Here is a 14902-nt window from a genome sequence, read left to right on the forward strand (position 1 = left end):
CTCCGTAATCTCATACCTAATCTTCCTACATTTTCTCCGTAAAATCATACATCCTAATATTACTACATTTTCTCAGTATATCATAAATTCTAATCTTCCTACATTTTCTCCGTAAAATCATACATCCTAATATTGCTACATTTTCTCCATATATCATAAATCCTAATCTTCCTACATTTTCTCCGTATATCATACACCCCAGTGTTTCTATATTTTTTGTATAAAGACATTTCGAAAAATGCTTCAACTCAGAATCTCTTCTGGAAAAGTTGGCAGCTTAAGTTTTCCTCCCCCCGAGCATCCTTGAAATCATCTCTGGACTTAACGGTAGACCGAAACATCTGACGTCATCCCACAGAACCCAGCAGCATTTAATTTTTTTAAACTTTTTTAAAACCAAGAATTTATCCAAAAATCAACATTAATTATATAACTTCTCGTCTTGTACATGGTTCTAAACCAGACTTACAACTTTGATAAGATACATAGTCTTGTTTATAAAGAAGACACTTCGAAAAATGCTTCTGCGCAGAACTTAATCTAGTAAATTTGGGCGGCTTAAGCCTTCCTCTCCATGTACATCCTTGAAATTATCTCTGGATTGTCCAGCAGATTGACCCATCCAATATCTCAGAACAAAACCCTTCAGCTTATAACTTAAAATTTCCCTTTCATATTTAACATTATAACTTTGTTTTACAGGATCTTATATTTTATTTTGGTTTCAACAGTACATTATTACCAAAAAATCATCCATCCCAACTCTCCCAATTCACCTAAATTTTCTTTGTAAAATCATCCATCCCAATTTTCTTATATTTTCACCGTACTATAGACTACGCATCTTGTCGTTATTCTTTTGGCATTAACTTTACTCTATGCAGCGACCTATACTGCCAGAAATAAAAATGATTAGAGTTACCAATTTATTACTTGTTAAGTACGAACTTAAATGATATCATAGACATTCAAATTTACCGTGAAGACTATATAGGGGATATAGGGTTCTCGCTCAGCTCGAAAATAATTTCAGAGCTTACTTAAACCGAACATCTAATCCTGTGTATTTTACGACATTCAAATCTTATAAATCTCCAGGTATAAGGTGGAAGTAAACATAATTTGTTTAATGCCCTTTCAAATACATCCGCATTGAAAAATAAAATTGGATTAGATTATTTTGTTATCGCCGTTAGAACCCAGATTAGGACAAAGAACATTTGATGGGCGATTTATGAAGGATCAAATTCTGACCTAATCAAAAATGATCTCAATTATTTGAACGGAATGTGGCCTCAATACAGGGAATATTAATATAATACAATTAAGATGGAACCCCGGACAGTGTTATACTTCATACGTAACACGATTACTACAGCTTAACAGACACTGAAAACAAAGAAAACCGGTTCATCATATTTGAAGTGAACAATCACATTGTTGTTAAATTTATCGACAAAATACCCTGTCGAGGCAGCGACCAAGGCAGAAAAAGAATTCGTTTTAGGCTGTAACCCAAGGATAAAAAAATATATTGACGGATAATTCTTATTTAATCGATTTTAAAATACATTTCGCGTAATATCGAGGATTCCTTGGAGAAACTGGCGCGAGACAGATTTAGATTTTAACAGCAGAGGCTTGACGTTCAATTTCTTCCAGGGTTAGCGCTTGACCGGTTGGAAGCGGTGGCATTTTTGGCGGTCCAACACCTCCGGACGCGGCGGCGGCCGCCAGCACGTCGTTTGAGAAGAACCTGGAGAGGGTGTTGGGTGCAGGACTGTGTCCACCTTCCCCCCGGGAAGAGGGAAGTTCTGCTCGTCCCAGTGAATGACCTCCCATCATGTTCTGTTGAGGGAATCGTCCTCCGAACAACGCATTAAGATTTCCGTTAAACTGTGGAACTCCCCCGTGGCCTAAATAGAAACTAAATAAATCAAACAAATTAAGACAAGCGCTAGGACAATAAGGTAGGAAGGAGATTTTCGAATATAGAGAAAAATTAAAATTCCTTTTATTTCCCAGTTTTAGTATGAATTAATTGCCAACTATTAATACAGTATAAAGTTGCTAGGACATAGTCCAAAAGTGGACAGGATCGTATCAAACATTACGTCCCATTAAACACTGCTATGGCCGACAGCTCCTGGCTCTTTATGGCTCACAACTGGCTCATTAAAAAATCCTTTCAATACTTTCCTAAAATGATTATCCTAAGTTTTACACGTCTCTTACTTCATATAGATCATATAATCTGGGAAAGCCAAATTTAAAATATTTAGAAAACAATAAATTATCCAATATGTTTAAATTATATTTTAAATTAAAAATGAGCCAGTGCTTTGCCATAAAAGAACCCCTGGAATCTCAATAATTATCAAATTTTTGATTGCTTGCAGATGGCTAAAAAAAAGCGTCATGACTGGTTGTAAGAGATCCACTTGTACGGATTTTGTTTATTTTCAATAAGTCCCAAAAAGTGCCTTGCTTAAAAGTGGCACTGAACCCTTCATGCATGTGTTCAGTGCACGACATGTATAAAAACATATCAGACGCCCAAGGAAGTTACGTGCGCATGCCGCGTTGAATTACCAGACTGAGTGAGTTTTCTTGTCGCTGCGCTCGGCCCCTTAGCCTGTCCTAGCCGCAGCAATCGGCCCAGAAAGTGTCTCAATCTAACCTAACCCAAAAATGTCTACTAACATCTCTCTTGTAAATCAACGCAGCAAGTGCACGTAACTTTCTTGGGCAACTGCCTAACACATTCAGAAAGGGAGAAGGATGAAAACATAATTCAAAATATTATTCCTACTTAAGTTAAATACCTAAAACAGACGGTGGCAACTGTTGATTAGCGAGGTACAACAGAGGGTTCTGTTGACCTCCCCCAAGCAGACCAGCAGGTATATTCTGACCGCCAGCTAGCAACCCAGCAGGCAGGTGCTGTCCGTGAGCTCCAGGTAGGTGTTGAGACTGAGCTCTGGGTAGGTTGTGCTGATGACCTCGAGAATGACCTTGTGGTCCGTCCCAGGCAGATCTTCCACCTCCAAGATCCAAAACCATTGGTCGCTCAGATACACCTCCCTAAGAATTAACCAATTAATTTTGAATAATTTCAAGTGACCCTCCATTTAAGAGGTTCATGTCCGATTCGCAATGCCCCCTGAAACTTTAATCTGATTGATAATGAAAAATTGTTTATTGTTTAAGCTTGAAAGAGTTTGATTCGGTTATTTCGTTCATTTCTCCTTGGTTTTCTTGCAGTAGGAATGCGCAGGACACTTTTTTATAAACATTAAAATTGCATGGAGAGTCACTTGAATTTACGTTTACAGTCCCTTTAAACATCACCCCTTGATACTTATACAATATAATTTACTAAATTTATTTTCTCCAATACAGCGAATTAAACCCACGAAGGAAATTTCAAACAAAACCCTTTGTAAGGAAATTGTAAGAAAATTTAAATAAATCTTGCGTTATTAACTATCAAAATATTACACATTACGTAACGCCAACAGATATAAAACAAAGTAGGCTAATGATAACAGGCAGAAAAATTAGAGAAAAAATGTGAAATAATATTAAAAAGGATCAAAAGTCTACCTTAAGAATGGGTCGTCCTGGACTAACCGGAGATTGATTCACTCCCTGCTCCTCCTGCCCAGTTATCTTGAGCTCCGGTACTCCAGCTCTAGGATCAGAATCCTTCCTGTCCGCAGCATTCTTCCTCATCACAGAGGTCGGAGTAAAGGCCAGGGGGGAGGAGGAGGAACCGTTCTCATGAGCTCGAAATCCGCGAATATTCTCCTTCTCATCCTGGAAAACAAATACTTCGTATAAATCCAAGGACACGACTTAAAAACAAAACCATTTAGGATCGGATCTGGTGTTTCTTTTCAGTTTTAGTTAACATAGAATTCAATACGTTAAAATTGAAAAATACTGTCAATTTAAGTTTAACATTCTGCAAATATTTGCTTTTATTTGAAACTAGATAAAAGGCCCGGCGTTGCCCGTGGAATTTTTTTTCAAAATAAATATGAAGTTTTAAAAAAAATACAGGGTGAGTCAAAAAAAAATTTATTTGCGGCGCCTGGTGCAAAATTGTATCTTTTTTTGTGCAACTCTCCTGTATGGTGTTTTTCACAATTTTTTTTGGAAAATTTACATTTTTTTTGGTATTTTAATGGCCCAAAAGAAAATCCGCGAATCTTTTTTTCTCTCAAAATCAAAAGTTCAGAAAAGCAAAAATGTGTCTTCATATTATTTCTCTTCAAATCTAAAATTTTATTAAGATTGAATCACAGAACCACAGAAAATTGGCAAAATTGTAATAAGAAAATTCGCAATTTTCAGTTCTGGTCTAATTTTTACGGAAAAGTTATTTGAATTCTCAGTTCCTTTCTTCTTATTATATTCTAAAGTATTAAATATACGCTGTTCAGTTGAAACCTTAAGACTGAAAATTGCGAATTTTCTTATTACAATTTTGCCCATTTTCTGAGATTCTGTGATTCAATCTTTTTAAAATTTTAGATTTCGATAGAAATAATTTATTTACACATTTTTGCTTTTCTGAACTTTTGATTTTGAGAGGAAAAAAGGTTCGGATTTTTTTTGGGCCATTGAAGTACCAAAAAAAATTACAAATTTTCAAAAAATATTTAAAAAATACCCTACAGGAGAGTTGCACAAAAAAGGTACACTTTTGCACCAGGCGCCGCAAATCACACTTTTTTTTGACTCACCCTGTATAATTAAGAATTTTTTTAGACAAACACTCCCCGGCCGCCCATGAGTGTACACAAAAAAATTCAGCCCATTAGGTTCAGCTGTTTGGCGAGCTATACGCAACATATATTACCCGAATTCTTTTTTTTATTATATAGATTATCCTAGTAGAAATATAAGAAAATAAGAACTATAATTAAAAAGTTCTAAATGATAGTTCAATTTTTTTTGCAAATAATTTTTTTCTCAGATGTAAAGCTAACAAGCTTGACATATGAGTGGAACTGAGATCCAAAAATAAACAAAATCATTGACATCACTAACGAGTAAAAAGAACAAACAAGAGTATTGCCATCACTAACAAGTAATTATCTATGGAAAGATGGCTCTACAAAATAACATTTACTAACACAAAGGTATATTAAAGACTAGCTGAAGGGCCCGGCGTTGCCCGTGGAAAAAAATGAAAAAATCAAATTTGTTTAGCCTATAACACGGCCACCCATAAGTGTCCCCAAAAAATTTCAGCCCAATGGGTTGCCTATAGCCAGCCGTTTGGCCGGCTATAAGCAACATAAATATATACGAATGTCTTGATTTATTATAAAGATTAAGGGGGGGAAAATTGAGGGGGGGGGGGGGCGGAGAGAATCGACAAATTTTCATTTATTTCCCCCAAACGAATTAAAAACGTGAATAAATGGAATTTTTTAAACAAAAAATGCGAGTCCAACCTGTTTTCCAGTTTCGTGTTTTCTTCTGTAGTTCTCCTTCTGCTCCTCTAGCTTCTTCTTGATGAGGGCCTGCTGCAAGATGTGTTGGGTCAACACGGTCATCTCCTAAACATCACAAAAGAGGTCAACAAATAATTATGAAATACAAATAAGTGCAAGTGAAATTGTTCCGCGTCTTGCTTAATTATGAAACGGTTGACTACCACGGAAAGATGGCAATGCCCGATTTACAACGGTACCCTTTAATGCTTTGTCTCTTCAATTATAAATGAAATATACATGTTTTTGTTTGTTTAAACTTTTCATTAATAATTGAAAATTCTCTGCGAAAGTTAAACATTTCTTGTTTGTTAATTTTTCCATTGCTATTTATACCCTTGAAACCTTAATCGGATAAAAAATGTGCAAGATAACTTCGTTTTTATGACTCTGAAATTGTGTCCGTTAATTTCTCCATTGCTATTTATAGACACCATTTCAGCGTCATAAAAACGAAGTTATCTTCCCACATTTTTTATCCGATTAAGATTTCAAGGGTATCGTAATAAATCGGACATTGTCATCTTAGCTACAATTACGCTTACAGTCCCTTTAGATTAATAAATTAAATAATGAGGTACCTGGGGTGAAGGTACGCGTTGGGTCTGAGGGACAGGTGATACAGAGAGATGGCTTGAACCAGGACCACCTGATAATTATTAAAATAAGAATGGTCAAATTTTGCGTTCTAATAAATTTTATATTCAGAAAAAACGTATTTTTCCGTAAAAATGACCTTGTAAGCAGTGCCTAGGATCCATTCCATTTTGATGCGGATGCGGATGCGGATCCGGATCCTGGATCCGCACTGGAAAAAATGGATCCAGATCTAAGTCATTAAAGATTTACTGAATTTTTAATTTTACCTGGACCTGAGAAGAGTAGCGGAGAAACCCTTGTATGATGAACAGGCGGGGGCTGCGACAGGAAAAACTCATTCAACGGTGAGCTTCGCGGCCCCATCTGTGGCGTAGGAACCCCCAGCCCAGAGCTCATGGTCTTCAGCTTCAGGACGTTGAGGATAAGTTCCCTCTGCCTGGTTGGTAGAGCAGGGTTGGAGAGATGAGGGACCAGGGATTCCATGGGAACAGTTCCGTTGCTGATACAGTTTATCAGGTGTTCAGCTTCACTTCTCTTTATCACTTCGCGGTTCAAAGGAAACCCCTCCAGAAACTAAATTTAAAAATTTCAGGTTTCGATTTCAAATCAATTTCATAATGTAGAAATGAAGAAAATAATGTTTTTATTAAACGTTATTTCTGTTGAACTTCTATTCAATAAGTTGTGTGCCCAATACACAACCTGTCAACCTGACAACATTACAACAGGAAGATATCGTAGTTTACATTGGATTCTGTAAATTTCATTCTAAGTTAAAGGTGGATATGTTCTACTTTTGTGCTCATTGCTGAAGAAATACGTTCGTCATTCATGAAAATCCTATTATGGAAATCATCAAATTTTAGATTATTGCTCCATCTAAGGTTAATAAGGTACAATATTAAATAGGACATGTGAAGATTTTCCAGAAATGACTAGCCAGTCCATTGGAGAACTTTTTTCTTTGTCCTGAAGGTGTTTAAAAAGAAGCAAATCTTTTCAACAACATTCCCACAGGGGTTACAAGAAACGAGTAATTTTCCTTTAACCATTTAAGAAAAACCACTTATTAAGGGAGATTTATTTAGAACATATATATCTATTAAATAGAGCTCTTAGCTCATATATATCTGGCCAAACGGCTGGACCGAACTAGCTGAAACCTATGGCAACTCTGAGGGTGAGAAACTTAATTTCCCCCCCCCCCGCATCTAACCAGACATGTTTCCCCCAGTGTTTTTAAAATTCCACAGGCAACGCCGGGCCCATCGGTTACTAGCCAGCCAGATTTTACCCAGTTACCTGTAAAAGCTGTATGGGTAAACCTGAGAACCCCATAAACCTCTGTCCTCCCCGTCCCTCCAATATATCATGCTCGGTAAGAGCTGTAGCGGGTAGACTGGAGATTGGAGTTGGTCGCACTAAACCAGGTCGAAAACCAGGAGCAGGAGGACGCTCAGCAGGCTGACCCTTCACTTGGGCAACCTAAACAAGCAACTATTATCTATATCTATATATAAATTTAGCTTGTCTGTTTGTATCCAATAAACGTCAAAACGGCTGAACCGACCGGGCCCAAATTTGGTGTGCATGACCCCAGGGAAGGTTTATGGATTCTCAAATAAAAAAAGAAGGTTCTAAAAAATTTAGATTTCCGTAAAATTTTGAAAATCCACTAAAACAAAATTCTTTATCGGCCATTTTTTTCTTGTTTCAGAGGAAATGCTTAAAGATTGAGCAACAACTAAGTTTAAATATAAATGGGCGCGGTTAGCCTAATATTAATATACTTTGACAAGTTTTCTTCGGGCAATGAGCCAGAGCTTTGAAAACTTCAGAATGTGATATCCTTAATCCCGATCGGTTAATTAATCTGGAGATTAATAACAAGAGGAGAACAAGCATTATTTAATCTGGAGATTATGAAAAAGAGGATATCAAGCATTAATCTTGATATCCACCATTCTAAAGTTTTCAAATCAGGTCATATTAGGGCTATATGTATTCATTTATCTTACCAATTTCTTGAAAGCGGAGAGGTCATTATCCTGTACCGGCTGTGGACGTTGTTGATGCTGAAGTTGAGCTGCTTGTTGTTGTAGAACCTGCTGCTGAAGCTGAACAAGACGAGGGTCCACTTCATTCAATCCAAGACTGCGCTTCAATACATCATCTAGAAATTTAACAAATTGAATTTCTGAAGCAACATTATAAATAAAGACATTGCCATGCTTCTAACAGATAATTTGGAATGGATTTCAAAAGCTTTCCAAAAAATTATTTCCCAAACCAGCCATTGATTTCCTCTAAACCAAAGATCAGAGCGAGGTTAAATTCATCTATCAAAGCAAAATGTAACAACCTGCAGCTCTAATTCCGTCCTCCAGCCCTAGGCTTCTCTTGATTCCATCTTCGAGTTTTTGAACAATAGTTTCATCCGTCTTGTTTTGGTTTCCCTTCTGCAACATATCCAACAGAACGTTGTTCCTTAATAATATGCTGGATTAGAGTTCATTTAGAGTCCAGAATACTGACGAACGAGTATCGAGTGCTTAAATTCTTTTTTTTTTGATGCAGATCTGGATCCTGGATACGCTTTAAAAGAAAAATCCCGATCCAGGTCATACATATTTCTTCAATATTTTCTGATTTTTTGATCATTTAAAAATGTTCCAAATTTTTTTACCAAACTTTTTTTTACTTCATTTTTTTGCTCGTTACTTTGCTGAAACTTAAGATTCAGAGATTATGAAGTAATTAACACTCGCACATTAACAGTTGAGATTTGCGTTGAGAGCAAAATGTTAATTTATAGCAGCGAAATCCAAAGGGCTAACTGTATTTAGTTGTTTACCCCAATTAAGGATGTAGTAGGTTAATGACCAGCAAAAATAGGCCAAGTCCTTTTCTTTACAACACACATGTTCGACCGCAATTTATAATCTTTGCTATCGTGGAGGAAAACAGAAATTCTAAAGATGCAAACACATTGAGATCCATTAAAAAATGAGTTTTAATAAATACGAGATTTCTTACCCCTTGACCGTCTTAGCAGCAGGAGATATAGGCGTGAAGTACTTGTTCGAATCATTAGGAGATGGAATTTTAATCATCGGTTCACCGTTAATCTCCCGGAGAATGTTACTCCCGAGAAGTTCGTCCTGGATAGATGAACGTCTGCTCTGGGTCCCTGGTTCAGCACGGGGCTGGAAGAACTGAGAGAACCTGCTTTGACCTGGCTGAACACCTTGAACAGGTTCCTCTTCAGCCACTCCTCCGTCCAGAATAGAGTTCATTGACTCCATGATATGATCAAAGTTAAATCCGTCCTTCTCCTGTTCAGGAACGATAACCGGAGCAGGATTGTTTCCGGCAGTCTTGCCTCCAGGTCCGGAATGTTGTCGTGGACCCCTACCCCCAGCAGCGCTGTGGTCAGATTTGATGGATTGACGACTGTTAGGTCGACTTCCCCGACCTCCTTTGTCGTCGAAACCTTTCAATTCAATAATGTCGGTTAGAGCTACGGACTCGTGCATCCATTCAGGTTCATTATCCCGCCGGCGGTTTACGTTACCACCGCCAATACTCCCACCTCGTCCCCGCCGCCGATCCATGCCTCTTGCGTCTCTTTCGTCGGGATACGGTTCCCGCCGCTCTTCCCAACCTCGACGTTCCTCATCCTCTCGTCGAAATCCGTATTTACTAAACTCCCGCTGATCCCAGTCCCTCGGTGGTGCAGGCTCTCTCTCAATCCTAACCCTAGAAGAAATACAAGAGATTAAAATAATATAATGCAGTTGTAATTTAAACAATTTAGAATTCTTTGAACCTCTTCATCATTTCCATAAATAACTCAAAAACGGTCCTCCAAAAAATGATAAAAATGGTAAAATCCACCTTGCACAAGTTAAGAACTTTTTTTCTTTCAGATTGTTGCTTTATGTGAATAGTCACTAATGATCATATTAAGATGGGTATCAACAATATATTCGTATTTAGGAAAAATCCCTAAGCATTGTAAACAAAAATCCATTTTTTGGAAAAAAATGTGTCTGAATCAAAGGGAGTTTTTTATAGCCTCAAATTAGATAATTATTCAAATATCGAAAAACTGACAAAAGGACAGTGTTCAGCGGTCCAAGACTCATCTTTGCATATCAGCAGGTTTTGAAAATCTTTTAAATCAACCTTCCCTCACGTTTTTTTAATTTTCAATAAAAGAAGGAGTTTTAATATCTTTAATTTCTCTTTAATAAATGATACTTCCATTTTACTTCTGTATATTTTTTGCTGGTGCATAAAGGAATGGACGTTTTTGATGAAATAGTTTTACGTTTATCCTTAATTTAAATCAACTTAATTAAACATACGTCTATACCTGGCTCCTCGTTGTGGCGGTGCATCTTCCTTTTCCGGCCGAATAATTCGTCCACTTCCAACTCGTCGGCCGGCCCCTGGCTGATCAGGTCTTAGGTTGAGTTCATCCTAGAATAAAATATAAATTTGAATAAGATCTGCGACAAAAAAAAAACAATAGATCTGAAACAACAGAGAAATAAACGGAGATACAGAAGATTTAATATGCGACAATGTATTAAGTCTGCGACAACAGAAAATTAAACATGCGACAACATAAAAAAATAGATCTGCAACAGAAAAATAAATCGTAACAAACGAAAAAATGAAATACTGAACAAAAAAATATTTTTTTTTAACCTTAGCTGCCTGGCAACCAGAGAGAAAGCTGGCTCGCTGAGGAGATAAAATGATCGCAGTCTCAGGGTCCTATACATTTTTATAAATTACAATCGTACAATAGGCTCAGTTTAGAATTGGAGAAATAATTTTGAATTTAGGGAGAACGGTTTTAGTCTCTTAGAAATTTGCTTGACCCGATTTAACAGAGTGGGTTTTATACGTCTCGGGTTTCTGTTTGTCTATCTAGTGTGGGTTTATGTCGTCTATCTAGTGGGTTTCTGTCTGTCTCTCTAGACTGGGTTTCTGTCCGTCTCTCTAGAGTGGGTTTCTGTCTGTCTCTCTAGAGTGGGTTTCTGTCTGTCTCTCTAGAGTGGGTTTCTGTCTGTCTCTCTCTCGAGTGGGTTTCTGTCCGTCTCTATAAGAGTAGGTTTCTGTCCGTCTCGTATAGAGTGGGTTTCTGTCCGTCTCTATAAAGTGGTTTCCTTCCCGTACAGAGTGGGTTTCTGTCCGTCTCTATCAAGTGGTTTTCTGCCCGTAGCAAGAGTGGTTTTCTGCCCGTAGCAAGAGTGGTTTTCTGTCCGTAGCAAAAGTGGTTTTCTGTCCGTAGCAAGAGTGGTTTTCTGTCCGTAGGAAGAGTGTTTTTCTGTCCGTAGCAAGAGTGGTTTTCTGTCCGTGGCAAGAGTAGTTTCCTGTCCGTAGCAAGAGTGGTTTTCTGTCTGTCTCAAAGAGTGGGCTTCTGTCTCAAAGAGTGGGCTTCTGTCTCAAAGAGTGGGTTTCTGTCTCAAAGAGTGGGTTTCTGTCTCAAATAGTGGGTTTCTGTCTCAAATAGTGGGTTTCTGTCTCAAATAGTGGGTTTCTGTCTCAGAGTGGGTTTCTGTCTCATGAGTGGGTTTCTGTCTCATGAGTGGGTTTCTGTCTCATGAGTGGGTTTCTGTCTTAAAGAGTGGGGTTCTGTCTCAAAGAGTGGGGTTCTGTCTCAAAGAGCGGGTTTCTGTCTCAAAGAGTAGGGTTCTGTCTCAAAGAGTGAGTTTCTGTCTCAAAAGTGGGTTTATGTTTCAAGAGGGCGTTTCCTTTAGAAAGAAAGTGGGTATCTGTCCGTCTCAAGAGCTATGGTTTCAGTCTTTCAAAAGAATTGGTTTCAGTCTTTCTCAAGAGAATGAGTTTCTGTCTGTCTCTAGAGAGTGGGTTTCTGTCTCAAGAAAGTGGGTTTTCTTAACGTAAGAAAGAAAGTGGGGTTTTGTTCGTCACTAAGTGGGTTTCTGCCAGTCTGAAGAAAGTGGGGGGTTGTCTGTCTCAAGAAATTGGGTTACTTTCCGTCGCAATGGGTTTCTGTCGCTCTGTATATATTTGACAGTATTTTATCAATTTTTTGTTCACCTTCTCTACGTCTTTCTCTTCTTTCTTTACTTCAACTCCATCATCTTTGACTACAGGGGTCTCACTCCGCTTCTGATCAAGATGCCACCTGGAACATTGTATAAGTAATCAAAGACGGAATCGGGAGCTAGATTTTAAATGACCATTCCTTTATAAAAAGCTGGTTTTTTGGTATGCAACAATTTTCATTTAATCCCGCCGGGATATTTTCATTGAAAGATACTTTGAAAATCTACATAGGCAAAAAAAAATCCGCAAAATCCGCAAGCCCTCGGGTTTATCATTGACTCCCCTCTTTAAAAAGGAATGTCATTTACTCTCAGACAAATTAGAAATTTAAACCCCGAGGGATTCAATGACAAACCCGAGGGCGTAGTAAATGAAACATTTGAACATAATCTATGTGGTGACCAGTGTTTCATCATTGAAGCTAGACTCTAGGTAAATATTAAATTTACCCCTAATTGGGGTCTGGAGATTAAGTCACCAAAATGACGAAAAAACGTTATGTTGCTCGGACGAAAAATGATTGACGAAAAATGAATGACGATTAAGTTTGAAAAACATGCCTTAATGAAAGCAAAAACAAATTTAATCAAAATATGGATATAAAAAGAAACAAATCTCTTAAAAACACCGGCTTTAAGGCGGGGAAAATGACCCGTTTACAGGCCTTCAAAATGAATTAATTTTTCTAAAAAAAAAAAATTTAGCGAAAAAAAATGTTAGCGCAAACATTCAAGATTTAAGATGTTTTATGGAATAACGGAGGGTGGTGGGCTTATTTATAAAATCAATGAAAAAAATTAATTGTCACCTATCCGGGTCCCAGACTCCCCGTGTGTTCTTGTACACCAGACCCAGGTACTCAGGCCAGATCTGCGCTAGGGGGTGCATCTTCAACTCCAGAAGCACAGCGTGCGTGTAAACGCGCTCGGGTCTAGGACCAGCAGCACAGAAGGAAACGCGCGCTTCCCTCGCTAAAGGATCCCCACGCACCTCACGATGTGTGCTTACTTCTATACAAACAGATAATAATCAATTAAAGTGATTCCGACATTACTAGGAAAAACTTAAATTTTTCACGAAATCGTTGAAGTAAATTACCATTTAACTTTCACAGTCTATTTCTAAAATGGCATATCCAATTCATACCAGTCACCTTAACTTGAAATTTTCCAGTGTCTTTACTCATTTTACGTCAATAATTTTGAATAATGAATTTAAAAATATAATCTCATTACTAAACGAAAAACGTGCCTATAACAGGTGATACAGGTCATTTTACGTGAAAAAGCTAAGGGTACCGTAGAGAATCGGAAATACCAAAAATGAAAGTAATTAGACAAGAATTTGTCTTTCAGTCGAAAGGTAAATTCTTGATAATGATTTCCGAGGAGAAACTGCCGAACTGCAGTGAGGAAAATTATTAACAAGTAAGGGGGGNGGTATTTTGGTAATCAATAAGTGAATATTTTCGTCGATAATTACCTCTCATGCTGGACACATTAAGAGATTCGGCTGACATGTTTCCCCGTCAGTACAGCCAAAGGTTTAAAGAATCTGGCTTTCGCGTTGAATATCCGAGCCTCGTCACCTCTCACGGTGCAGAAATGGAGAAAATAATAAAACCAGGATTCAAAGGAAACACTAAAATAAAACAGGTAGTTAATAAAATTGTCAAAAGGCATGTATTTTAAGTATGAAGGAACAAAAACCCGACCCCGCCCAATTTTGATATAAATCTTAGAATGCATCAAATACTTAATAAAAGACCCAAAATCAGCGACGAAAAAACTTCATTTCAATTAATTCATTACTTAAAAATTACATCTTAAAAATGTCATCTTTCGTCTGCGATTTATAAATAAAGCAAACGTCAAATCACAGGAATAGTTAAATCAACGTGTAAATAAGTAACAACCACCCACCCCCCAAACCCAAAAAAACTTCGGTTCTTACCTGGTAACAAAATACAGAATGAATAGCGTTGACAATGCTGTCAATTTACAGTAGGTATTTAAGTGTCACAAACTAACTAAGCGATAATATATAATATATCTCTACACTTTACAAATAAACATTTAAACGGGGCCTGATTCCAAATTAATTCTTCTGAAAAAATAAATCATAAATATAGTAAACGTAAATTACGCAGAAAAATACGACTTCAGAAATCACGAAATTTACGTAAAAAATATTAAAAAATAATCACTTATAGGAAATCTGCCGTGTGTCAAGGGACAATTTAATGATTTTCATCCGACATTGAAAACGTCTGTTCTTGTTAAAAAGTGAAATAGAATTTGACGTTTCTCTGTTTAAGAGGTCTAAATACAGCGAGCATGTCAGAACCCGTGGCTCATCTCCTATTGGTTGATTCAACGGGAAGTTTACCTATCTAAACTCTTATTGGTGGAACGTCATAGAAAATAGTCCCTCCGCTAAATTTATACTTTTTACAGGGGTTCATTTCTGTATATACAGGGCTGCTTTTTAAACAATAAAGAAATATTTATTTAAAATTTAAAAAGTTTAGATTAGGGGAGGGAAAGGGAAGGGGAGGAAGGAAAGGGGAAGGGGAAGGGGAGGGGAAGGGGAGGCCGGAAGGGGAAGGGTAGGGGAAGGGAAGAAGAAGGGAGGATGAATTTGGAAGGGGAAGGGAAGGGGAAGGGAAGGAAATGGAAGGGAAGGGAAAGGGAAGGGAAAGGGAAGGGAAA

The 14902-nt window shown here is 37.6% G+C and overlaps 1 protein-coding gene across 2 annotated transcripts; it reads right to left on the bottom strand.

The window, feature by feature from the left end:
- Positions 1-912: 912 nt before the first annotated feature.
- LOC111706520 (eukaryotic translation initiation factor 4E transporter) lies at positions 913-14317 on the bottom strand. Of its 2 annotated transcripts, none has more exons than XM_023479415.1 (16): positions 14145-14317; positions 13674-13832; positions 13000-13201; positions 12183-12270; positions 10824-10892; positions 10486-10592; positions 9144-9866; positions 8470-8594; positions 8126-8280; positions 7410-7592; positions 6380-6680; positions 6089-6156; positions 5469-5573; positions 3607-3819; positions 2826-3084; positions 913-1916 (listed from the first exon to the last, which is right to left on the bottom strand). In XM_023479415.1, the coding sequence occupies exons 2-16, from the start codon at positions 13708-13710 to the stop codon at positions 1621-1623; spliced, it is 2931 nt and encodes a 976-aa protein (XP_023335183.1). In that variant the 5' UTR covers positions 13711-13832; positions 14145-14317; the 3' UTR covers positions 913-1620. The 2 variants fall into 2 exon arrangements, with proteins under 2 accessions (XP_023335183.1, XP_023335181.1); XM_023479413.1 differs by having other exon boundaries at positions 6374-6680.
- Positions 14318-14902: the final 585 nt, after the last annotated feature.

Source organism: Eurytemora carolleeae, unplaced genomic scaffold, assembly GCF_000591075.1.
Source record: "Eurytemora carolleeae unplaced genomic scaffold, Eaff_2.0 scaffold729, whole genome shotgun sequence".
Classification (NCBI taxonomy): Eukaryota; Metazoa; Arthropoda; class Copepoda; order Calanoida; family Temoridae; genus Eurytemora; species Eurytemora carolleeae.

Bases quoted from the DNA above. Each gene is read 5' to 3' on its own strand.
- LOC111706520 (XM_023479413.1), bottom strand. From the start codon at position 13,710: ATGTCAGCCGAATCTCTTAATGTGTCCAGCATGAGAG. The intron at 9,867-10,485 runs GTATAGACGTAT...TATTTCTTCTAG, and splicing joins CCGCCACAACGAGGAGCCAG to GGTTAGGATTGAGAGAGAGC. The intron at 8,281-8,469 runs GTTGTTACATTT...TTAAATTTCTAG, and splicing joins GGACGGAATTAGAGCTGCAG to ATGATGTATTGAAGCGCAGT.